Source organism: Pristiophorus japonicus, chromosome 3, assembly GCF_044704955.1.
Source record: "Pristiophorus japonicus isolate sPriJap1 chromosome 3, sPriJap1.hap1, whole genome shotgun sequence".
Lineage (NCBI taxonomy): Eukaryota > Metazoa > Chordata > Chondrichthyes > Pristiophoridae > Pristiophorus > Pristiophorus japonicus.
In genome coordinates this window covers 123,410,233-123,437,322 of record NC_091979.1, presented here as the reverse complement: position 1 = coordinate 123,437,322, position 27,090 = coordinate 123,410,233, and the positions used below count along the sequence as shown (strand labels likewise).

General features: G+C 38.2%; 2 protein-coding genes across 3 annotated transcripts in view; both read left to right on the top strand.

Annotated features, from left to right (window-relative positions):
* The window catches only part of ttn.2 (titin, tandem duplicate 2), a 413,561-nt gene that overhangs the window by 145,965 nt on the left and 240,506 nt on the right, over positions 1-27,090 (top strand). For both annotated transcript variants that reach the window (XM_070875791.1, XM_070875789.1), the window contains 8 exons: positions 23,432-23,713; positions 23,820-24,098; positions 24,211-24,489; positions 24,620-24,898; positions 25,004-25,291; positions 25,882-26,160; positions 26,265-26,543; positions 26,677-26,955. In XM_070875791.1, coding sequence (XP_070731892.1) covers positions 23,432-23,713; positions 23,820-24,098; positions 24,211-24,489; positions 24,620-24,898; positions 25,004-25,291; positions 25,882-26,160; positions 26,265-26,543; positions 26,677-26,955 — 2,244 coding nt within the window. The remainder of the gene's footprint in view (positions 1-23,431; positions 23,714-23,819; positions 24,099-24,210; positions 24,490-24,619; positions 24,899-25,003; positions 25,292-25,881; positions 26,161-26,264; positions 26,544-26,676; positions 26,956-27,090) is intronic.
* On the top strand, positions 51-23,407 carry LOC139260415 (titin-like). Its single transcript, XM_070876983.1, has 27 exons — positions 51-70; positions 122-393; positions 478-756; positions 951-1,229; positions 1,373-1,651; positions 1,985-2,272; positions 3,157-3,435; positions 3,709-3,990; positions 4,946-5,167; positions 5,299-5,355; positions 6,725-7,003; positions 7,547-7,873; positions 7,989-8,276; positions 14,614-14,892; positions 15,166-15,447; positions 16,660-16,959; positions 17,116-17,394; positions 17,987-18,265; positions 18,390-18,677; positions 18,955-19,233; positions 20,524-20,805; positions 20,924-21,202; positions 21,359-21,637; positions 21,792-22,070; positions 22,198-22,485; positions 22,698-22,888; positions 23,402-23,407. The coding sequence occupies exons 1-27, from the start codon at positions 51-53 to the stop codon at positions 23,405-23,407; spliced, it is 6,741 nt and encodes a 2,246-aa protein (XP_070733084.1).

The following is a 27,090-nucleotide window of genomic DNA, read 5'->3' as shown; positions in this document are numbered from 1 at the left end:
ATTTTTATCTGAAGGTGACTTTTAGTCTCTTGTCTACTAATCTATTGTTCATGTGCCCTAACATTACTTTGTAATTACAGTATTCAGGTTTATTGCATTTAATTTTCTCAGAACCTCCAAGTTTTGTTAAGAAGCCAACTCCTTCAGCAACACTGAAACAGGGAGAATTTGCACGTTTTGAGTGCAAAATAACTGGTACACCTGAAATTACAGTTACATGGTACAGAAATAACCATGATATTAGTACCAGTGACAAATACAGGATATCGTTTCAAAACTCATTGGCTGTTCTTGAGATTGCTGATGTAAGTGTGGAAGATAGTGGAGATTATTCCTGTGAAGCACAGAATGAAGCTGGTGGTAATAACTGCAACTTTGTCGTTCAGGTTAAAGGTGTGTAAAATAATATATCAAAGAGAGATTTAGCTTTTGGCATTTGATTGTTTAGTAAGCCACATTGTTGTGTTTACTCTTTAGAATCTCCCACATTTACAAAGAAACTTGAACCAGTTGAGGTAGTAAAAACCAGTGATTTCACTCTTGAATGTGAGGTGACCGGTACAGCTCCCTTTGAAGTTATATGGTATAAGGACAAAAAACAAATTCGACGGAGCAGAAAATGTAAAATGATCTTTGAGAATTTTTTAGCCAGTCTTTGCATTCTAAAGTCTGATATCTCAGATGTTGGTGAATACAAATGTACAGTAGAAAATGATGTGGGGAGTTGTTCCTGCAGTTCTACAGTCAGTTTGAAAGGTCAGTAGTAGTATGTTTTTGGACCATATTTTTCTGCTGTTTAAAGTGCCACTTTAAATATCTTGTTATCCATTAGAGAATGCAGTGCTCAGCTATTTGTGGAAGCATTCTTCCTTCTAATTAACGAATTTTAAAACCATATTATAAAACAGTGAAATATATTCACATTCATGTTACCATTTATTTTTAACTAGAACCCCCAGGATTTATAAAGAAGATTGAAAATATAACAACATTGTCAGGGAATTCTATCGTGTTCCAATGTCTAGTAAGAGGCTCAAAACCTATTTATGTAACTTGGATGAAAGATAAAGATGATATCCAAGAAGATGGTAATATTACATTGTCTTTTGAGAATAATATTGCTACTCTTCAAATAAATGCTGTTGGAGAAAATCATGCTGGGAAATATACATGCCAGGTCCAGAATGAGGCTGGAACTCAGAAGTGTTTTGGCACATTGTTGGTAGCAGGTTAGTAGGATATTGATGAGCTTAATAGTACCCTCCACTCCAAAATCTATGCTAATTACAAGTGAATTAAGATTCTTTGTCATGCATCAACTAAAATGAGATTCATACCAGTAATATATTGAAGAGATTTTTTTTCCTCATAGAACCAGCAAAATTCACAGAACAAGCACAGTCACTCAGTGTGACCGCAGGAAATCCAGCAAACCTGGAATGTACTGTGACGGGTACACCAGAACTAAAAGTTAATTGTTTTAAGGATGGTCATGAAATGGTACCTAGCAGAAAACACAAAATCAGCTTTGAGAATAACGTGGTCAGCCTAAAGATTCCTTCTGTTACTAATGATGATACTGCTGAATATACGTTTGAGGTCAAGAATCAGTTTGGAACCAGCAGCTGTAAAGCTTCATTGACAGTATTAGGTTAGTGGTTTATTGGCATTGAGAATTTGATGAATTTAAATATCCAGTGTCATTTGAAAATATTGCTTGCCAATAAAGAAATCCTGATCACATTGCCCCAAAACATATTGTTATAATGTTCCTTATTGAGACCAGTAACAATGGGAGTAGATAGATCACTGTGTTGGGAGTTTTCAAATAAGTTTTGTTTTGAATGGTCTGAAGGTATATATCCTAATAACGATGAAAATTCTTATTGTAAACAATCATAGTGGATTTGATTCATTTAAAGCACTTCCAAATATTTGCTGTTTGAGTTGATTGGCTGTGCTTTTGTCACTTTATCTTGGACAGATCAACTAATTCCCCCATTGTTTACAAGAAAATTACGGAAAATGGACAGTGTTTTAGGATCTTATATACATATGGATTGCAAAGTTTCTGGTTCTCTTCCAATGAGCTTTTCATGGTATAAAGATTACAAAATAATAACAACTAGTGAAAAATACAAAGTATTATGTCAAGATAGCACAACAACTTTGGAAGTTATTCAACTAGAGATTTCAGATCATGGAACTTATATTTGCAAAGCAACCAATTCAGCGGGAAGTGAGGAATGCAGTGGTATCTTAATTATAACAGGTTTGAAAGATGAACTTGCTTTGTTTCAGTTCCTATTATGGCTTTTGCATATATCTGCACTTGTTCAGTTTCTGATTTTTGCTTGTTGCCCTTAAAAAGATCAATATATTTAGGGGTAGAAATTTGGTGGCTTAGCACCCCGGAACGGGTTAGAACCGGGGAGCTAAAGTAGTCGGAGCCGCGATCGTCGACATTTGCGCTGTTCGCCTCATTCAGTGTGCCGGTAATGACGGTGCTAACCAGTACTGCCCGGGAGCGTCGAGTTGGTTTCGACAACGCAATGATTTTTGTTTCGCACTGACCCTGTAGTGCCTCATAGCGCGCCATAGTGGAACTGCCTGGGAAAGCGGTGGTCCGAGTTGTTCTGGCGGCGGTGAGGGAAGGAATGACCACATGAGCTGTGTGATTGTTTTTTTTTAAATTTTTGCAATTTATTTTTATGTGGGATGAGCAAGGTATTGGGAATGGAAGGTATTGGGAATGTTTTTTGTATTTTGTTGCTGATTTTTATTTCCAGGGAAGCCTCTCTTAGGGCACTCCGAGGCAGCTTCTTTAGCAACGAAATTTCAGTTGCTCAGCATGCCTAGAGCCCCAAGATAGGTGTGGAATGCCTCCCTTAGCACTCCACTCCACACTCAGAGCCCAGCTGCTGAATTATGTGGCTGCAGATGCAAACCATTTCCCGGTGTAAACTTTACCATTCCACCGTCATTAGTGCCCGAATTAGCCTCCAACCGAATTTCCACTCCAAGGTGTCTAAAATTTTTTATGCAGTTTAAAGTAAGATCTAATTTTCGCTCTGCTCTGCCATTTTACTTTGTTAACATCTTACGCAATGTTAACTGTAGGGGTTCAATTCTATTTTTTTTTCACCTGACTTTTAGAGCCACCAAGTTTTATAGAAAAACCTGTAGCACAGGAAAGTCTACCTGGTTCCGCAGTGCAGTTTAGAAGTGTTGTGAAAGGAACTGCTCCACTATCTATAAAATGGCTGAAGGATGGCAGGGAGCTGATGTCTGGAGCTGATTGTTTCATTTTAAATGAAGGTTCAACAAGTTTACTCGAGTTATTTTCAGCTAAAGTTTCTGATTTGGGTGACTATACTTGTGAAGTCAGCAACAAGGTTGGAAGCGCCACTTGTACAACAAGACTATTTATCAAAGGTGTGGAACTTAGATTCACTTGTTAAATCATTGTGAAACACTTAAACATTCTGACTTTTTGATTTTGAAAAGTTTACATGTCTGTCAAGTTATTTTTCTTTGGTTGGTAACATACTTTTCTCTGGTTTGTTATTTTTAATGTTTAATTGTGCTATGTGTTGTCTTCCTTTATTTCTTTATATCTTGCATGTGTTTTATTGTTCCTTTTCATGTTGTATGGGTGTGTTTCAGACTTTTACATTTATAATTAAGTTTACTACATTTCTTCTCCAGAACCTCCTTATTTTATTAAGAAGTTAGATCTTACATCAATATTTAAAAAAGGAGAGACAGCAAGCTTTGAGTGCAAAGTAACTGGCACACCTGAAATCAAAATCACTTGGTTCAGCAACTATCGTGAAATTAGAGCCAGTGAAAAATACAGAATGTCATTTGTTGATTCTGTGGCAATCCTTGAGATTGCTGATATAAGCCTGGATGACAGTGGGAATTATTCCTGCAAAGCACAAAATGAAGCTGGCAGTGAATCTTGCGACATTAAAGTTACAGTTAAAGGTGTGTAAAAATTTCTAGTTACATTTTCCAACAGAAGTTAATTGGTCTTTCTGAAAATGTTGCAAGTGCCTTGTGTTTAATTGTGGAATATTTGGGAGCCTATTTTAAGTTTAACATCACTTTAACAGCCTGTTTTGATGGCTACTTTTAATTGGCCAATAAAAATTATCATTCAGTTGCTACTAGCTCCTTAACTCAAACTGATTGATGAAATGTAATGTAAATATTTTACCAGAATATTTTAAATTTGACTCCTAAGGACCGATTTTAATCACCAGCCGGCAGGTGCAGGTGTCTTCATCGGAGGCCCAGGTAAATTTTAACTGCTCGGCCTCATTTGAATGCCGCCGTTCAGCTGCACATCTGTTTTGAGCAGGAAGCGGTAGCAGGCTGGCCGTGGCAGGGGAAATGGTGGTTGTAGGCTGCCCTCTGGCACTAAGAAAAGGCAGAAAATAGCAGCAAGTTAAGTCTGGTAAGAAGATTGTGGGGACTTTGTGAGGCTTATGGTCCCCTGATTTACATTCATTGGTTACCTTCCTGCCAGAGTCCAATGAATGCCTCATCCGCACTAAAGCTGGTGGTGTTAAAATCGGTGCGAACAGAGCTGGCATTGGAGACGCTCCCTCTTCTTCCCCACTGATTGGGGATAGTTGATATTCCCCCTCTAATATTTTTAAATGCTTGAGTCCTGTAAATCTAGGCAAAGTTGTAAATATGTATAAAAGAACAAATGTGAAGGGTATTTATTAAATAATTTGACTAATCTGCATTAAATAATAGCGGTAGGAGAAAATGTCTGTGCATTGGTTTCTCTCCCAGGATTAACCATCACGCATTCAAATAAAAAACAATTAAATATTTTTTAATGTCAATGATAATTGTTGAGTGTCACTGTGCAAAACCTGAATTTAGTCGCCTGTGAATTGTAAACCATGTTAATGTGTTTACTCTTTAGAACCACCCACATTTACGAAGAAGCTTGAACCAGTTGAGGTAGTAAAAACCAGTGATTTCACTCTTGAATGTGAAGTGTCTGGTTCAGGTCCTTTTCAAGTTATGTGGTATAAGGACAATAAACAAATTCGACACAGTAAAAAATACAAAATGATCTCTGACACTTCTTTAGCCAGTGTTTGCATTCTAAAGTCTGATAGCTCAGACGTTGGTGAATACAAGTGTACAGTAAAAAATGATGTGGGGAGTTGTTCCTGCAGATCTACAGTCAGTTTGAAAGGTCAGTTACAATCCAGTTCTCGTAAGTGGTTTCACCTGGATGTTGTATCTGTTTTGTTATCATGTTCTTTGTAGGTATTATTGAATATCTTGAAGCACAATGGGCTGGATTTTCAGCTCTTTTGCGGGGCAGTAAATGCTGTCTTTGGGCGTTATGCCGGTGTCCAGGTTTTAGCGCCTGGCCGGTAGATTAGGCTATTGATTTGCGGCGGCACAATATCTTACTGCCCCGCTGACCATTTTGACTGAGATCATGACGTTAATCATCGTGCAATGCTGCGCTAGCTCCCCAGATGGAATATCACGCCTCATTTAACGCCCGCCACAGGAAACGGCTGAAAAAAACAGGCAGTCCCAGGATGCAGCATGCGGTATTGGCAGCATTTTTAAATGGATGTATGAGGATCCTACATCGCAGGTCACATTGATGGCAATGGTTGCACACATAATGCTACGTGAAGCTCCGACTTGCAAACTTCACTTTTATCTGCCATTACAGTGACCTTACAACTTCAGTGAGAAAATGTAATGTGGGCGTTACTAGTCCACCATCGTATTATGTTCCATGCTATTGCCAGGTGATGTTATGCTAGAAGAGGGCTCTTGGCTATGTCGGACCAGGGTTGAGGAGAGGACTAAGACGTCTAGGGAGGAGAGCTTACCCCGCCCCCAAGGGTTTACAGGCACCACGCTCATACCTCCAGCTTTCTGAGGAACAGTGTGTGAGAAGGCTGCGTTTCCAAAAGGAAATGCTGATGGAGAAATACCATCTCCTACAGGCAGGCTGATGCCTAGACCACTCTAGAGGCAGCCATCAATACTCCCCTGAACAGGTATCTGAATTCATTGTGGTGTGATGCATGTGCACAGCTTGGCCATCATGAGGGGCCAGGCATTGCCAGTGGTGATTGCATGCCCACCTCAGGAGGAGGAGGAGGGCGAAGAGGATAGGGGAGGCATCGTGGAGATGCTGCCGGATCAACAGTCACACATCACCAGCTCATAATGAACTAGCTCTCCTTAATGGAGGAAACTGAGGGATGGAGCTAATACTGGACACGCAATATGCTCTCATAAAGACACATCTCCAGTGAAAGTTGGAATGATGTACAAGACACCAATGGCAAATGATGATTCATAAATTTTACTGCAACAAAGTCACAAAAACTCCCCCCACCAAAATAAAACCATACAATATACAACATTATATTGCAGGACACTAAACAACAATGAAACTTCTTTACAGCCACAAGTTTCGGCTTGGGCACACAAAGTCCGTTGAGTAATGCCTGATTTAACGCCCACGCTCATGGATCTTAATTTTTTGCCGAATCTTTCAGCCGAAGGCACAAACTATTTTCAGGCTGTATCTTTACCAGCCCACTGCGATTAGCACCCCGAAATCGGGAAAACTGAAAATCCAGCCAATATTTTTAATAACTGAACGTCGGTTGTATAATTGTAAATTATAACCGGGTATATTCTCTTTACTTTTAACTAGAGCGACCAACCTTCGTAGAAACAATAGAAAATGCAACAGTATTTTCTGGAAATTCTGCTGTATTTCAGTGTCTTGTAAGAGGCTCAGTTCCTATAACAACAAGTTGGAAAAAAGATGACAAACATGTCAAAGAAGACGATAATGTAAAAATGTCCTTTGAAAACAATATTGCCACATTACAGATTATTAAGGTTGAAGAAAATCACATTGGAAATTACATATGTCAGGCAAAGAATGATGCGGGAACTGCAAAATGCTTTGCAACATTGGCCGTAATGGGTTAGTAGGACGTAATAAGCACAAGTATTGTCCACAAATTATTGATCTATGTCTCATAATATTTACTTTTTCACAATAAAATTATTTTAATGTTTTTTAATTAATTCTGTGATCATCAAGGTGAGGAATGTTATAACTGGCAATGGGAACAATCTCCATGTCGAGCAGCCATTGTTAGGAACACACATGGTATGCCACAGTTAAATACATGATATAGCTCCCTCTACTCTGCCTCCAAAACATGCCTCTGGCAAATCCTCAGCAGAGCATTTCCACTGTACCTGTGTGACATTGTTTCTATTTCCCTCACCATCTATTTTGTGAGGTCTCTGAGTGAGATTGTTAACTTAATGCCCAGTTAGGGACAGTTTAGTGCCATTGGGAAATGGATTGAGACTGCCCAAACTCATTTCACATGGAACACTTACAGCAAGCATGCAGAAGATGCTTTTATTGCAGCAGTTTTGACAGGATTTGAACCCAAGTCTATGAGTGCAGTCTGTTCCCCCCAAATGTATTATCTTAAAATAGCAATCCTAGCATAAATATTGCATTGTTCTCGTGATGTAAATGATCTAATTTTTCCCACAGAACCTGCGAATATCATAGAAAAAACTGAGCCACTCACAGTAACTTCAGGAAATCCAGCCATTTTGGAATGTACTGTAGCTGGTACACCAGAATTAAAAGTTGCATGGTTCAAAAGTGGAAAGCAACTGGAATCAAGTAGAAAATATAAGATGAGTTTTGTGAAAAAGGTGGCCAGTCTAAAAATTCTGTCTGTTGAAATGGATGACAGTGGTGACTATACTTTTAAGGTCCAGAATGAGTTTGGAGCAAACAGCTGTGATGTTTCTTTGACAGTGTTAGGTCAGTTTGTGATGATGGCATCGATTCTATAAAGTATTTATTTTAAGCCAAAGCTTAAAATAATTGAAATTTTTTATTGATGTTTTGTGATTTTTTTTCCCTTTATATTGGACAGAACAAATAATTGCTCCGTTGTTTACAAGAAAACTAAAGGAAATGGGCAGTATTTTAGGATCTGCTGTACGAATGGAATGCAAAGTTTCTGGTTCTATTCCAATGAGCATTACTTGGTATAAAGCAGACAGTGAAATATCAGCTAGTAACAAATACAAGATGTCATTTCAAGATAACATGCTGTCTTTAGAGGTCAATGAGTTAGACTTTGGAGATGGTGGACTTTACACTTGCAAAGCAACAAATTCAGCAGGAAAGGATGAATGCAGTGCTGTCTTAAGTGTAAAAGGTTTGAGACATTGCTTTGCTACTTTTCTTTCTCATCAATATTATAAGCAAATACTTATTTTCTTATCAAAACAGTTTATATTTTTTGTTTGCTACGATAGTGAAGTAACTAAATAAACCTTTCGACCATCTCTATCTTCATTTTGTGAAGAGTTGTTAGATTTTTGAAGGATATGTTAGCATGTGTTAATCTTAAAGTTGCCTTTAATCTGATCATATCTTCTAGTTTTTATATACATCTGAGTTAATTAAATGTGTTTTTCTTGTGTGAATTTTAGAGCCCCCAAGCTTTACAGACAAAGTAATGTCCCAGGATGTTGTACTTGGCTCTACAGTGCAGTTTAGGAGTGTTGTGAAAGGAAGCACACCACTGTCTACAAAATGGTTCAAAGGGGACAGGGAATTGCTGCGTGGTGTGGCATATTCTATTTGGAATGAAGGCTCAGCATATTTTCTAGAGCTGTTTTCAGCTAAAATATCTGATGCGGGTACTTACACCTGCCAAGTCAGCAACGATGTTGGTACAGATGCCTGTTCGGCTGAATTGTTTGTTAAAGGTTTGCATTTCTGGATTTTTGCTGCAGTTCTCTTTTATATAAAACTGTTGTTCATGCTTTTGCTATCTTAAAAGCTTAGAAACACCAACTTGTTTTCTTGATGGTTGGTCAGCTCTAGTGGTAGAACTTTACACTGCCAACCATGGAGAAGGGGTAATGGTGGTCGCCAGGCCTTCAAATCTGGGCTGACAGTCAGACTCAATGTTCTTTATCAGGAAACTCTACAGTTTTGCCATTAACTGCTGGATGGAGCAGCATGTAATGGTGGAGAATTCTCTGCCAGTTCAAGCAAGAACTGGCAAACTGAACAGTGACATTGATTTGTACTATCTAGTCATAACATGACAGTGTAGGCAATTTTGAGGAATTTCACAGCCTGGAATGCTCCACCTGCAATATTGAAGGAAGAACCATATTGGTGGGGGCAGCAACCTGATAGCATTTGATTAAGGAAATGCTGTTTACTTTACCATACTCAGAGCTCAGTTGGTGTATTAAACTTTGTTTACTAGCACAAAAAATAAAAACAGATAGCAAGAGTTTCTATAGATATATAAAAAGGAAAAGATTGGCTATAGTAAATGTTGGTCCCTTAGAGGACGAGACCGGGGAATTAGTGATGGGGAACATGGAGATGGCAGAAATTCTGAACAAATATTTTGTATTACTCATTACAGTAGAGGACACTAAAAATAACCCAACAGTGGATAGTCAAGGGGCTATAGAGGGGGAGGAACGTAAGACAATCACAATTACTAAGGAGATGGTACTCAGTACGATAATGGGACTAAAGTCGGATAAATCCCCTGCACCTGATGGCTTGCATCCTAGGGTCTTAGGAGAAGTAGCGGCAGGGATAGTGGATGCATTGGTTGTAATTTACCAAAATTCCCTGGATTCTGGGGAGTTCCCAGCAGATTGGAAAACTGCAAAAGTAACACCCCTATTTAAAAAAATGAGGCAGACAAAAAGCAGGAAACTATAGACCAGTTAGCCTAACATCTGTGGTTGGGAAAATGTTGGAGTCCATTATTAAAGAAGCAGTAGCAGGACATTTGGAAAAACATAATTCAGTCAGGCAGAGTCAGCATGGAGTTATGAAGGGGAAGTCATGTTTGACAAATTTGCTGGAATTCTTTGAGGATGTAACAAACAGGGTGGATAAAGGGAAACCAGTGGATGTGGTGTATTTGGACTTCCAGAAGGCATTTGACAAGATGTCACATAAAAGATTACTGCACAAGATGAAAGTTCATGGGGTTGGGGGTAATATATTAGCATGGATAGAGGATTGGCTAACTAATGGAAAACAGAGAGTAGAATAAATGGGTCATTCTCGGGTTGGCAATCAGTAACTAGTGGGGTGCCGCAGGGATCAGTGCTGGAAACCCAACTATTTACATTCTATTTTAATGACTTGGATGAAGGGACCAAGTGTGACTGAGTGCAATGTAGCCAAGTTTGCTGATGATACAAAGATGGGAGGAAAAGTAATGTGTGAGGAGGACACAAAAAACCTGCAAAAGGACATTGACAAGCTAAGTGAGTGGGCAAAAATTTGACAGATGGAGTATAATGTTGGAAAGTGTGAGGTTATGCACATTGACAGAAAAAAATCGAGGAGCAAGTTATTATTTAAATGGAGAAAAATTGCAAAGTGCTGCAGTACAACGGGACCTGGGAGTACTTGTGCATGAAACACAGAAGGTTAGTATACAGGTACAGCAAGTATACCAAGAAGGCCAATGGAATCTTGGCCTTTATTGCAAAGGGGGTGGAGTATAAAAGCAGGGAAGTCTTGCTACAGTTATACAGGGTATTGGTGAGGTCACACCTGGAATACTGCATACAATATTGGTTTTCATATTTAAGAAAGGATATACTTGCTTTGGAGGCATTTCAGAGAAGGTTCAGTAGGTTGATTCCAGAGATGAGGAGGTTGATTTATGAGGAAAGGTTGAGTAGGTTGGACCTCTACTCATTAGAATTCAGAAGAATGAGAGGTGTTCTTATCGAAACGTATAAGATTATGAGGGGGCTTGACAAGGTGGATGCAGAGAGGATGTTTCCACTGATAGTGGAGACTAGAACTTGGGGGCATAATCTTAGAATAAGGAGCCACCCATTTAAAACTGAGATGAGGAAGAATTTCTTCTCTCAGAGGGTTGTAAATCTCTGGAATTCTCTGCCTCAGAGAGCTGTGGAAGCTGGGTCATTGAATACATTTAAGACAGGGATAGACAGTTTCTTAACCGATAAGGGAATAAAGGGTTATGGGGAGCAGGCAGGGAAGTGGACCTGAGTCCATGATCGGAATTGCCATAATCATATTAAATGGCAGAGCAGGCTCGATGGCCTACTCCTGCTCCTATTTCTCATGTTCTTATGTTCTTATTAAATTTGTAAATTAGGTCTGCAAATGTTTGGTAGCCAATTATTTATATCTCAATATTAGGTTGAATTGCTTTTGATTGTTTTTTAAATTTATATTGAAATTTATAATATTTTGGCTTCTAGAACCTCCTAGCTTCACTAAAAAGCTACATTCTTCAACAATATTAAAGGAAGGTGTCTCAGCACGTTTTGAGTGCATTGTGACTGGCACACCTGAAATCAAAGTTACTTGGTACAAAAACGGTCATGAAATTATAGCCAGTGACAAATATATGATGTCATTTGTTGGTTCTGTGGCAATTCTTGAGATTATTGATGTTATTCTGGATGACAGTACATGCTACATCTGTGAAGCACGGAATGAAGCTGGTAGTGACAGCTGCAGCACTGAAGTTGAAGTTAAAGGTCTGTAGTAATGTCTTCTTTACTTCAGAAACAAAATATATGCTAGTTCTTCAGCAGGGATATTATTCGTTTTTGTATTTTGGATGATTTGGATTTCTTTATTCTGATTACTTTATAGAACCTCCCAGTTTTAGAAGGAAACTTCAATGTGCCGAGATAGTTACAACCAGTGATTTCACTCTTGAATGTGAAGTGGCCGGTACAGGACCCTTTGAAGTTATGTGGTATAAGGACAATAAAGAAATTCGACGCAGTAGAAAATACAAAATGATCTCTGAGAATTCTTTAGCTAGTATTTGCATTCTAAAGTCTGATGTCTCAGATGTTGGTGAATACAAGTGTATAGTAAAAAATGATGTGGAGAGTTGTTCCTGCAGTTCTACAGTCAGTTTGAAAGGTCAGTTGCAGTATGTTGTTGGACCATATTTTCCTTCCGCTGTTTATAATGTATTTTGTGTTATCTTATGACCCGTTAGAATATTCAATGCTAAGCTATTTTTAGAAACATTCTACCTTTTCTATTAAAGCATTTTTAGAGGCAAATTCAAAAACTGCAAAATATACTAAACATGTTCATGTTACAATTTATTTTTAACTAGAACCCCCAGGATTTATAAAGAAGATTGAAAATATAACAACATTGTCAGGGAATTCTATTGTGTTCCAATGTCTAGTAAGAGGCTCAAAACCTATTTATGTAACTTGGATGAAAGATAAAGATGATATCCAAGAAGATGGTAATATTACATTGTCTTTTGAGAATAATATTGCTACTCTTCAAATAAATGCTGTTGGAGAAAATCATGCTGGGAAATATACATGCCAGGTCCAGAATGAGGCTGGAACTCAGAAGTGTTTTGGCACATTGTTGGTAGCAGGTTAGTAGGATATTGATGAGCTTAATAGTACCCTCCACTCCAAAATCTATGCTAATTACAAGTGAATTAAGATTCTTTGTCATGCATCAACTAAAATGAGATTCATACCAGTAATATATTGAAGAGATTTTTTTTCCTCATAGAACCAGCAAAATTCACAGAACAAGCACAGTCACTCAGTGTGACCGCAGGAAATCCAGCAAACCTGGAATGTACTGTGACGGGTACACCAGAACTAAAAGTTAATTGTTTTAAGGATGGTCATGAAATGGTACCTAGCAGAAAACACAAAATCAGCTTTGAGAATAACGTGGTCAGCCTAAAGATTCCTTCTGTTACTAATGATGATACTGCTGAATATACGTTTGAGGTCAAGAATCAGTTTGGAACCAGCAGCTGTAAAGCTTCATTGACAGTATTAGGTTAGTGGTTTATTGGCATTGAGAATTTGATGAATTTAAATATCCAGTGTCATTTGAAAATATTGCTTGCCAATAAAGAAATCCTGATCACATTGCCCCAAAACATATTGTTATAATGTTCCTTATTGAGACCAGTAACAATGGGAGTAGATAGATCACTATGTTGGGAGTTTTCAAATAAGTTTTGTTTTGAATGGTCTGAAGGTATATATCCTAATAACGATGAAAATTCTTATTGTAAACAATCACAGTGGATTTGATTCATTTAAAGCACTTCCAAATATTTGCTGTTTGAGTTGATTGGCTGTGCTTTTGTCACTTTATCTTGGACAGATCAACTAATTCCCCCATTGTTTACAAGAAAATTACGGAAAATGGACAGTGTTTTAGGATCTTATATACATATGGATTGCAAAGTTTCTGGTTCTCTTCCAATGAGCTTCTCATGGTATAAAGATAACAAAATAATAACACCTAGTGAAAAATACAAGGTATTATGTCAAGATAACACAACAACTTTGGAAGTTAATCAACTAGAGATTTCAGATCATGGAACTTATATTTGCAAAGCAACCAATTCAGCGGGAAGTGAGGAATGCAGTGGTATCTTAATTATAACAGGTTTGAAAGATGAACTTGCTTTGTTTTAGTTTCTAATATAGCTTTTGCATATATCTGCACTTGTTCAGTTTATGATTTTTGCTTGTTGCCCTAAAAAAGATCAATATATATAGGGGTAGAAATGACCCCTCTCATTAAGGCCTGTCACCACCGCAAATCAGCGGCCACGCTGCGGAGTGGAATGGCCGCAGACTTTGCATGGAATGGCCACTGATAGCCCAATTGCCCACCCGAGGTTTCCCGGTGGTGCTCTGCTCTCCCTCCTTACCGCTCCACTGCTGCCGATCCGTTTTAAACACATCATCACCATGCGCACCGCTGATCTATCCCCCCCCACCCCACCCACCCCCCCACCCCTGACGGTGACATTCCCCTCGGAAAATATTCGGCCTGCCCGGCAATGGCAAAACAAGCTTTTTCCCGATAGTGCACTGAGGCTGTGGCCTTCTGCAATGGCGGTGCGGCTTCCCTTAAAGGGAAGGATGCACTACCGGTGCCACCAAGTTTTTTCTTGTCGGCCGACTGTCATGTCGGCCCGACAAATATGGCCCCCAGTTCGGCAGGGCTACCAACAGGCAGCCTGGCACCCCTCTTGTGTGCCAGGTCTCTGGCCCGGCCGAAACCCTCCCTGGTGGCCTAGTGGCCCTTAGTTTACAAATCGCGGAGGCTCTCCCCTTTAAGTGAACGGGAGAGCCGTGGTGATGCGGCGCTGTGATGATGTCATCGCGGTGGTGACTTCGCTCCGCACCCAAGTTCCACCCTTCATTTGCTGTCACCGCCGCATTTCCGCCCTTCAGATGTTGTCACCGCCCCCATTATGATCGCATTCCCGATGCATGGAAAAAAAAACAACAAGAGCCAAATGTCGCGCAACAGTCGACCTGAACCGGAGCTGCAGGCGGAGGGCAATTTCTACCCCATAGTGGCTACATTTTTTCATGCAGTTTAAAGTAAATTCTAATTTTAGTTCTGTTCTGCCATTTTATTTTTGTTGACATCTTACGCAATGTAAGCTGAGTTCTATAGGGGTTCAATTCTATTTTTTTTCACCTGACTTTTAGAGCCACCAAGTTTTATAGAAAAACCTGTAGCACAGGAAAGTCTACCTGGTTCCGCAGTGCAGTTTAGAAGTGTTGTGAAAGGAACTGCTCCACTATCTATAAAATGGCTGAAGGATGGCAGGGAGCTGATGTCTGGAGCTGATTGTTTCATTTTAAATGAAGGTTCAACAAGTTTACTCGAGTTATTTTCAGCTAAAGTTTCTGATTTGGGTGACTATACTTGTGAAGTCAGCAACAAGGTTGGAAGCGCCACTTGTACAACAAGACTATTTATCAAAGGTGTGGAACTTAGATTCACTTGTTAAATCATTGTGAAACACTTAAACATTCTGACTTTTTGATTTTGAAAAGTTTACATGTCTGTCAAGTTATTTTTCTTTGGTTGGTAACATACTTTTCTCTGGTTTGTTATTTTTAATGTTTAATTGTGCTATGTGTTGTCTTCCTTTATTTCTTTATATCTTGCATGTGTTTTATTGTTCCTTTTCATGTTGTATGGGTGTGTTTCAGACTTTTACATTTATAATTAAGTTTACTACATTTCTTCTCCAGAACCTCCTTATTTTATTAAGAAGTTAGATCTTACATCAATATTTAAAAAAGGAGAGACAGCAAGCTTTGAGTGCAAAGTAACTGGCACACCTGAAATCAAAATCACTTGGTTCAGCAACTATCGTGAAATTAGAGCCAGTGAAAAATACAGAATGTCATTTGTTGATTCTGTGGCAATCCTTGAGATTGCTGATATAAGCCTGGATGACAGTGGGAATTATTCCTGCAAAGCACAAAATGAAGCTGGCAGTGAATCTTGCGACATTAAAGTTACAGTTAAAGGTGTGTAAAAATTTCTAGTTACATTTTCCAACAGAAATTAATTGGTCTTTCTGAAAATGTTGCAAGTGCCTTGTGTTTAATTGTGGAATATTTGGGAGTCTCCACTTTAACAGCCTGTTTTGATAGCTACTTTTTAATTGACCAATAAAAATTATCATTCAATTGCCAGTAGCTCCTTAATTCAAGTTGAGCTATGAAACATGATGTAATTATTTTGCTAGAACATGTAAAATTTGACTCCACGTGCCGATTTTAATTTCCAATGGAAAGCTGGCACGTGCCGACCATGCAGGTGTCTTCATCGGAGGCCCTGGCAGATCTTAACAGCTCGGCCTCATTTGAATGCTGGCATTCAGCTGCTCCCCCATCTTGTATAGAAAGTTGCAGCTGGCTGGCTGGTGGTGTGGGGGAGAGGTGAATATAATCTGCTCTCTGGCACCAAGAAATTGCAAAAAGTGGCAACAATGTAAGTCAAGGAGTGGGACTTTCTAAGGGTCTCACTGCTGCGTAGGGGAAAAGCACTGAGTCCCAGACATTCTTTGTGGGGCAGGAGGGGCTCTCATGCTCCTGCTGGTCCCATTATGGAATTATTTTTAATTTGCCTCGAAGACCTGGCTATCTTCCTGGCAAATTTAGCTGCCGACCAGCCTTGGCAGGCATCCCACTCAGAAGAACATTAAAATGCTTTTTCATCCCATGTGTGTCATGGGACCCCGATTTTCATTTATTGGTAAGGTTCCTGCCGTTGTCCAATGGACATCCCAATCGCGCCAAAACCAATTGTGTTAAAATGGGGAATAGGCGGGAACAGACTGGGAAATATAGATGCTCCATTTTAACTACTCCCTCTCTTCAATGCTGGTTGGGGAGATTTAAAGTTCCCCCTCTAATCCTTTTTGAATGCTAAAGTCATCTGCATCTCGGCAAAATTATTAACATTGAGGACTGATAATGCCATTGAAAATTGTACATAGGTGTACAAAACAATGTGAAGGGTATTTATTAAAATATTTGACTAATCTGCATTAAATAATAGCTGTAGAAGAAAATGTTTGCGTGCTGGTGTATCTCCCATGATTAATTATCATAGGTTAAAATAAGAATCATGTAAGTATTTTTGTAATGTCAACGATAATAGTTGGGAGTCACTGTACAAAATCTGAATTTAGTGATCTGCGAATTGTAAACCATGTTAATGTGTTTACTCTTTAGAACCACCCACATTTACGAAGAAGCTTGAACCAGTTGAGGTAGTAAAAACCAGTGATTTCACTCTTGAGTGTGAAGTGGGCGGTTCAGGTCCTTTTGAAGTTATGTGGTATAAGGACAATAAACAAATTCGACACAGTAAAAAATACAAAATGCTCTCTGACACTTCTTTAGCCAGTCTTTGCATTCTAAAGTCTGATAGCTCAGACGTTGGTGAATACAAGTGCATAGTAAAAAATGACGTGGGGAGTTGTTCCTGCAGATCTACAGTCAGTTTGAAAGGTCAGTTACAATCCAGTTCTAGTAAGTGCTTCACCTGGATGTTGTGTGGTATCTGTTTTGTTATCACGTTCTTATTAGGTATTAATGAATGCCTTGAAGCACAATATTTTTAATAACTGAACGTCGGTTGTATAATTGTAAATTATAACCGGGTATATTCTCTTTACCTTTAACTAGAGCGACCAACCTTCGTAGAAACAATAGAAAATGCAACAGTATTTTCTGGAAATTCTGCTGTATTTCAGTGTCTTGTAAGAGGCTCAGTTCCTCTAACAACAAGTTGGAAAAAAGATGACAAACATGTCAAAGAAGACGATAATGTAAAAATGTCCTTTGAAAACAATATTGCCACATTACAGATTATTAAGGTTGAAGAAAATCACATTGGAAATTACATATGTCAGGCAAAGAATGATGCGGGAACTGCAAAATGCTTTGCAACATTGGCCGTAATGGGTTAGTAGGACGTAATAAGCACAAGTATTGTCCACAAATTATTTGATCTATGTCTCATAATATTTACTTTTTCACAATAAAATTATTTTAATGTTATTAAATTAATTCTGTGATCATCAAGGTGAGGAATGTTATAACTGGCAATGGCAACAATCTCCATGTCGAGCAGCCATTGTTAGGAACACACATGGTATGCCACAGTTAAATACATGATATAGCTCCCTCTACTCTGCCCCCAAAACATGCCTCTGGCAAATCCTCAGAAGAGCATTTCCACTGTACCTGTGTGACATTGTTTCTATTTCCCTCACCATCTATTTTGTGAGGTCTCTGAGTGAGATTGTTAACTTAATGCCCAGTTAGGGACAGTTTAGTGCCATTGGGAAAAGGATTGAGACTGCCCAAACTCATTTCACATGGAACACTTACAGCAAGCATGCAGAAGATGCTTTTATTGCAGCAGTTTTGACAGGATTTGAACCCAAGTCTATGAGTGCAGTCTGTTCCTCCCAAATGTATTATCTTAAAATAGCAATCCTAGCATAAATATTGCATTATTCTCGTGGTGTAAATGATCTAATTTTTCCCACAGAACCTGCAAATATCATGGAAAAAACTGAGCCACTCACAGTAACTTCAGGAAATCCAGCCATTTTGGAATGTACTGTAGCTGGTACACCAGAATTAAAAGTTGCATGGTTCAAAAGTGGAAAGCAACTGGAATCAAGTAGAAAATATAAAATGAGTTTTGTGAAAAAGGTGGCCAGTCTAAAAATTCTGTCTGTTGAAATGGATGACAGTGGTGACTATACTTTTAAGGTCCAGAATGAGTTTGGAGCAAACAGCTGCGATGTTTCTTTGACAGTGTTAGGTCAGTTTGTGATGATGGCATCGATTCCATAAAGTATTTATTTTAAGCCAAAGCTTATCAAAGCTTAAAATAATTGAAATTTTTTATTGATGTTTTGTGATTCTTTTCCCTTTATATTGGACAGAACAAATAATTGCTCCGTTGTTTACAAGAAAACTAAAGGAAATGGGCAGTATTTTAGGATCTGCTGTACGAATGGAATGCAAAGTTTCTGGTTCTATTCCAATGAGCATTACTTGGTATAAAGCAGACAGTGAAATATCAGCTAGTAACAAATACAAGATGTCATTTCAAGATAACATGCTGTCTTTAGAGGTCAATGAGTTAGACTTTGGAGATGGTGGACTTTACACTTGCAAAGCAACAAATTCAGCAGGAAAGGATGAATGCAGTGCTGTCTTAAGTGTAAAAGGTTTGAGACATTGCTTTGCTACTTTGCTTTCTCATCAATATTATAAGCAAATACTTATTTTCTTATCAAAATAGTTTATATTTTTTGTTTGCTACGATAGTGAAGTAACTAAATAAACCTTTCGACCATCTCTATCTTTATTTTGTGAAGAGTTGTTAGATTTTTGAAGAATATGTTAGCATGTGTTAATCTTAAAGTTGCCTTTAATCTGATCATATCTTCTAGTTTTTATATACATCTGAGTTAATTAAATGTGTTTTTCTTGTGTGAATTTTAGAGCCCCCAAGCTTTACAGACAAAGTAATGTCCCAGGATGTTGTACTTGGCTCTACAGTGCAGTTTAGGAGTGTTGTGAAAGGAAGCACACCACTGTCTACAAAATGGTTCAAAGGGGACAGGGAATTGCTGCGTGGTGTGGCATATTCTATTTGGAATGAAGGCTCAGCATATTTTCTAGAGCTGTTTTCAGCTAAAATATCTGATGCGGGTACTTACACCTGCCAAGTCAGCAACGATGTTGGTACAGATGCCTGTTCGGCTGAATTGTTTGTTAAAGGTTTGCATTTCTGGATTTTTGCTGCAGCTCTCTTTTATATAAAACTGTTGTTCATGCTTTTGCTATCTTAAAAGTTTAGAAACACCAACTTGTTTTCTTGATGGTTGGTCAGCTCTAGTGGTAGAACTTTACACTGCCAACCATGGAGAAGGGGTAATGGTGGTCGCCAGGCCTTCAAATCTGGGCTGACAGTCAGACTCAATGGGCAGAATTTTAATTTGGACGTGGCGAAGAAGCAGAGGGGTTGGAAAGCGGTCTGCAAATCCCAATTTAATGGCACGGTCTGATTAGCATTTAGAATCTCTGTTTCGCTCCTGCAGCCAGCCAGATGGCTGGCTCTCAGGCGAGTAGGCCGCATAGAGGAGAGGCTGCGATATGGGTTGTGGGGAGAGGTGTGGGAAATCGGAGGCCTAAGTGTGATCTAGGACCTGAGGGGGGAGAAGTTGGAAGGCCAGAGAGAGATCGTGGGCTGGAAAGGGTCAGTTCTTTAGGTTGAAGGAAGATTGGGGGCCGGACGGGGGAAGTTGGCAGATGATCGGAGGTATCAGGGGGGAGATAGATCCGGTGTGTGTCCGATCGCAGCGCATTGGCGAGGCAGGAATGCTGGATCCAGCAGGTAAGTGGAAAGGCACTTACATCCTGAATTCAGCAGTCTTTACCCCTTAAGCTGGAGGGTTCCCTCACGCAGCCTTATTATAATTTTAAAATGCAAACCCACCCCTTTTGAGCGGGTTAGCCGCCCGCCCCACCCCCTCCACGCCCCACCACGGGTTGGAGTCGGGATTCCAATTTTTACCTCTAACCTCCCACCCAACCCCAACACTCCCTTTTTTGTGTATAAAATTACCATCCAAGATCTTTATAAGGAAACTCTACAGTTTTGCCATTAACTGCTCGGTGGAGCAGCATGTAATGGTGGAGACTTGTCTCTCACTTCAAAGAAGAACTGGCAAACCCAACAGACCTCACTGAAATTGATTTGTATCATTTAATCATAACATGACAATGATGATCATTTTGACGAATTTCACAGTCTGGAATGCCCCACCTCCACTATTGAAGGAAGAACCCTTTTGGTGGAGGCAGCAATGAGAGAACCTGATAGCCTATGGTAAAGCAAATGCAGTTTGCATTACCATACACAGAGATTTAATTCAATATTAAACTATGTACTTTTAAATTTGTAAATTTGTCTGTAAATTTAATGCAGCCAATTATTTATATCTAATTTATATTTGAATTGATTTTGATTATGCTTTAAATTAAATGTAGTAATACCTTACATTATAGAACCTCCTAGCTTCATTAAAAAGCTACATTCTTCAACAATACTAAAGGAAGGTGTCTCAGCACGTTTTGAGTGCATTGTGACTGGCACATCTGAAATCAAAGTTACTTGGTTCAAAAATGGTCATGAAATTATAGCCAGTGACAAATATATGATGTCATTTGATGGTTCTGCGGCAATTCTTGAGATTATTGATGTTATTCTGGATGACAGTACATGCTACATCTGTGAAGCACGGAATGAAGCTGGTAGTGACAGCTGCAGCACTGAAGTTGAAGTTAAAGGTCTGTAGTAATGTCTTCTTTACTTCAGAAACAAAATATATGCTAGTTCTTCAGCAGGGATATTATTCGTTTCTGTATTTTGGTTGATTTGGATTTCTTTATTCTGATTACTTTATAGAACCTCCCAGTTTTAGAAGGAAACTTCAGTCTGCTGAGGCAGTAAGAAGCAGTGGTGTCACTCTTGAATGTGAAGTGGCCGGTACAAGGCCCTTTGACGTAATGTGGTATAAGGACAATAAACACATTCCATCTAGTGAAAAATACAAGATGATCACTAAGAACTTTTTAATTAGTCTTCATATTTTGAAGTTGGATATTTCAGTTGTTGGTGACTATAAATGCACAGTAACAAATGATGTGGGAAGTTGCTCCTGCAGTTGTGGTGTCAGTTTAAAAGGTTAGTTACATTGCAATAGGAAAGTACTTTTACTTGTAATGTTGACAATTTTAGGGAATAGTTCCTAAAACAGTACTAATTGCTATTTTATTATAATCATGAAAGAGGACAGAGCAAATTACTCATTTATTTCTGTGCCTATTTATCTTGAACTAGAACCCCCATCATTTATAAGGAAGATTGAAAATGTTACAACACGCGTTGGCAATTCTACTGGATTTCAATGCCTTGTAAAAGGTGCACAACCTTTATCTATAAGTTGGATGAAAGGTGACGAAGATATCAAAGAAGATGATAATATAGCAATTTCTTTTGAGGGCAATATTGCTGTCCTGCAAATTACAGCTGTTAAAGCAAAACATGGTGGGAAATACATTTGTCAAGCCAAAAATGATGCAGGGATTGAGAAATGTTTTGCTACGTTGATAGTAACAGGTTGGTAGGAAACATTTAGAAATATGATTGACTAATATGTAAAAGTCAGTTATTGCTGAGTTCAAATTTATTTATCATACCATTGTGAAAAAGACAGCTTTAAAATATTAAACATACTGACCACATTATTCAGCACAGTATTTTTTCTTAACAGAACCTGCAAAAATTGTTGAGGTTGCAAGGTCACACAGTGTGACGGTAGGAAATCCAGCAATTTTGGAATGTACTTTAGCTGGTACACCAGACCTAAAAATTAAATGGTTTAAGGATGGAAAGGAGCTCACATCCACCAGAAAGTACAAATTGAGCTTTGAGAAAAACGTGGCCAGTTTAAAGATTCTGTCGGTAGAGATGTCGAGTAGTGGTGAATATGCTTTTGAGGTCCAGAATGAATTTGGAGTCGACAGCTGCAAAGCTTCCTTGACAGTATTAGGTTAGTATTTTAAAAGTATTGAGAGATTTGGACGTGAAAAGGAATGCGATTAAGGAATGAAAACAAATTTGGTATTTTCGGCTACTTTTACATCTTAAGCTTACAGGTTGTGCTCTATATTGTACAGATCGATTAATTGCTCCAACATTTACGAAAAAGTTAAAGGATATGGGCACTGCATTAGGGTCTTTCACGACCTTGGAGTGCAAAGTATCTGGTTCACTTCCAATGGGCATTCATTGGCATAAAGATGGGAAGGCGATATCAGATAGTAACAAATATAAACTATCACAGCGAGATAACACTTCATCTTTGGAGATTAATCAACTAGAAATCGCAGATGGTGGACTTTATACTTGCAGAATATCAAATGTAGCAGGAAGTGATGAATGCAGTGGCACACTTACTGTGAAAGGTTTGAAATATTGTGTTGTGTTTTCTACTCAATTTCTTAACATGATAGATGTCAGTCGGATCATATTTTAACCTCACCAGAATTTCTTGAAAGTTTGAAATAATTATTCTGAATTTATTAGAGAGTTATATCGTTTATAACGTGAAAGTTGATGAATCTTTATATGTGCTCTTTTTATTGCAACACTATATTTTTTCTTCAATGAATTTTAGAACCACCAAGATTTATAGTAAAACCAGTGTCACAGGAGGTTCCCCCCTGTTCTGCAGTACAGTTCAAGAGTGATGTGAAAGGAACACCTCCCCTGTCTTTCAAATGGTTTAAGGATGACAAGGAACTAAGTTCTGATGCTACATGTTGCATTGTGACGGAAGGCTCATCCAGTTTTGTACAACTGTATTCAGTAAAACATTCTAATACAGGATACTATACTTGCCACGTCACCAATGATGTTGGCACAAATACTTGTACAGCAAAATTGTTTGTGACAGGTGTGGATATTTTGTGTTGTGTTGGTATATGTTATCAGTGTCTTGTTTGTGTTTTACTGTTAATGTCTGTAAGTTGCTGAGTATTCTCAGTACATACAAATCTTCTTTCTTGTCTGTGTTTCTATGTTAGCATCTTGTGTTCTTCATCGCATCAATTGTTTGTTACCATTTTATACTCTTTATCACATCAATTCTATATTAGCTTCTTATACTCTTCATGATCTCAAGAATATATTATTATCTTATACTCTTAATTAAAGCAATTCTATTGTATGATTATTATATATAACACTTTAACAAAGTTATATTTGACTTTTAAAAGAATTTGGAATATTCTCTTATGCAATTTTTATTCAGTATTCCACTTCTTTCTGCATAGTTCATATTTCCAATTATTCTAAAACGTAACATTCTTTTAACTTTAGCACTAAATATATTCTATTTTGATTTCCCAGAGCCCCCAACTTTCACTCAGAAGCTGGAACCATCCAAAGTACTGAAGAAGGGCGAATCAGCACATTTTGAGTGCAAAGTGACTGGCACGCCTGAAATCAAGGTTTCATGGTTCAAGAATGACATTGAAATTAGTGCTGGTAACAAATACAAAATTCATTTTGATAATTCTGTAGCAGTTCTTGAAATGATTGATACTTTTATGGAAGATAGTGGTGATTACATTTGTGAAGCTCAAAATGAAGCTGGCAGTGCCAGTTGCAGTGTAGCTGTTACAGTCAAAGGTAGGTGGCTTTTTTCAGATGCATATGAAAAAGTTTATCAAAGTTATAAAGCAAGTATCTTTTCTTCATGAATGCATAAATGAGACAAATTATAATCTTCTTACAGAACCTCCTGTTTTCAGTAAAACACTTGAGGCAGTTGGTGTACTAAAAGGCTCTGATGTCCTACTGCAGTGTGAATTCAGTGGTACATCTCCTTTTGAAGTTACCTGGTACAAAGACAAAAGGCAAATCCGAGCAAGTAAAAAGTATAAAATTACTTATGAAAACCATGTAACAAGCCTTCATATTCTTAAAGTTGAGACTCCAGACATCGGGGAATACATGTGCACGGCCAAGAATGATGTGGGAAGTGACACTTGCACTGGCACATTAAATCTCAAAGGTTGGTAAATTTTCCAAATTGTACATTTAAATTTTGCTACTGTTACAATTGTAGGAACACATTTCTTTTAGTTTATGTTTCACATGTAAGGAATATTTCTTTAATTCTTCAGAGCCACCAGTATTTGTGAAGAAACTTTCAAATATTTCTTCTGTGCTGGGAGAGTCTATAACCTTACAAGCTACCATTAAAGGCTCAGAACCAATTAATGTAACATGGATCAAGGAAAAGGAAGAAGTGAAAGATAATGAGTACATGACTATTACCTATGAACAGAACATTGTTACTTTACATATTGCAAAAATGGAGCCAGTTCATGCTGGAAAATATGCTTGCCAAATCAAAAATGATGCTGGAATGCAAGAGTGTCCTGCTACAGTATCACTCCTGGGTCAGTCACCTAATGTCAATGTATTAGATTTTTCTAGAATTTTATTCATATTTGAGAGGATTACCAACTGTTATTTTATTTGCCAATGTATATCAAGAATATTTTGTAAAAAAATGTTTTCTTCTTATAGAACCTGCCACAATAGTGGAAAAAGCCGAATCCGTCAGTGTAACTGCAGGAGATCCAGCAACTTTGGAATGCATTGTTAGAGGCACGCCAGAACTAATAACAAAATGGTTGAAAGATGATCAAGAGTTAGCATCTAGTAGAAAATATAAGATCAGTTTTGATAATGAGATTGCCAGTCTAAAGATTCTGTCTGCAGAGAAGGCAGATAGTGGTGAATATTCTTTTGAAGTCCTGAATAATGTCGGTAGCAGCAGCTGCAAAGCATCAGTCAGCATTCTAGGTTTGGTTTACTACTTTTTCTTATTCACACTAGTTTCTTTAGGATTTCTCAAATAATTTTTTGTAATCCCTTTATAATCATGGTTCATTGATGTAACTTAAACAGATCGAATGATTCCACCAACATTTACAAGAAAATTAAAGAACGTGGGTGGTATCTTGGCTTCTCCCATCCAAATGGAATGCAAAGTGTCTGGTTCACCACCCATTACTATGTCTTGGTTCAAAAACGGACAGGAGATTGTACAGGGAGAAAAATATCATCTTGCATTTGGAGATAATACATGTGATTTGAAAGTAACTACATTGGAAATGTCAGATGCTGGCAATTATACATGTAAAGCAACAAATGCTGCAGGAAGTGATGAATGCAGTGGTGTCTTGACCGTGAAAGGTCAGTTTATTTCTTAATGAAGATTCCAGTATTTTCCTTACTCATTGTATTTAGATTATGTTTATCATTTGTTGTATTCTAAATGATTTTTATTTGGTACTCCCCTGGTGTGTAAATGTCACCATGTGACATGACACTGAGCCTTGTCTAGCAAGAAGGTCTCAAGTCAGTGGTCGGAGACACATATAATTGGCCTCCATGACCTGAGTTAGAAAATGGAGAAAAAAATCGACCAGCAGTCCTGTCATCACTTTCAAGGGACTCCAGCTTGAAAGTGCAATGATTTGGGTTTTGGGTCAGGACAGAATCAGGCTCAACTATGATCATTTTCAAGGTCAAATGGTCTGCTGATGCTGACCTTCCAGACTTAGCCATGAAGAATGGTCACTTGGGTGAGATACTGGAAGGCAACTAATCTGTAGATTAGCATCAGTCACTGCCATCAGAAAAGAGGGTAACAAAGGGGTAAACATTATGAAAAAAGAGAAAAACTGATTTTGTTTTTATTTACGGTCTTACACTTACATTTAAATCTCTGGTAAATTTATAACTTAATATTACATTACACTATTTTGCTTTGATCCCTTTAGAACCGCCCTCATTTGTGAGCAAACCTGATCCTCAGGAAGTTTTACCTGGTTCAACAATGAGATTTATAAGCGTTGTTACTGGAACAGTTCCATTAAAAGTGAAATGGTTTAAAGGTAGCACTGAACTGGTAACAGGAAGGAAATGTCACATTTCTTTAAGTGACTCAACAGCAGTACTCGAGCTACTAAATGTAGACCCTTCCCAAAGTGGAGACTATATCTGTCAAGTCAGTAACGAAGCTGGCAAAGACTCTTGTACAACAAAATTATTTGTGAAAGGTTTGTAAAATACCGATTTAAAGAAAGAACATCTGTGTAAATTAACATTTTGCTTGAGTTGTTAGGATTTTTTTGACAACTATTTTCATATGTATCTTTCCCAGAACCAGCAGTATTCCAGAAGAAATTGAAGGATTCTAGTGTTGTACTGGGGAAGTCAGTTTGTCTAGACTGCACATACTCTGGTACCCCAGAAATCAAATTACTCTGGAAGAAGAATGGATTAGATATATTCCAGTCTGAAAAACATATTATAACTACAACTGAAACCTCTTGTATTTTGGAGATTCTCAACAGTGTTAGAGATGATGGGGCAAAATACACCTGTGAGGTAGAAAATGATGCTGGAAGGGACACCTGTCATGCTGAAGTGAAAATATTAGGTTTGTTAACTCTTGATGTCTTTCAGTCACTGACTTTGCATCAGTATTCTGTTTCTTTGCTTTTTTTTACATGTATAATATACATATTCTCAAATTGTTGATATATATTGATTATACCTTGATTATACCATAGAGCCACCAACATTTGTCCAACATTTAGAGCCTCTGGAAATAACAGTAGGAGACTCAGGATCTTTTGAATGCATACTTACTGGAACACCTGAAATCAAAGTGGCTTGGTACAAAGGAGACACAAAATTGAGAGCCACCCCTAATTTCAAAATGGAGTTTGTGAACAATATTGCAAAAATTGAACTGAAGAAAGCAACTATGAGTGACTGTGGAGAATTTATATGCAAAGCTGAAAATAAAATAGGAGCCTGTTCATCAAAGGCCATGCTCACTGTACAAGGTGTGACATTGCTTGGCAGATTAATTAACATCTGTGCTTGACAGATTTGCATGCCATATGTTTCTCTGTTTTAATCTTTTCATTGTGGTTCAACAAATCATTTCCTGTATAATCACAGTTTTGGTGAACTCATTC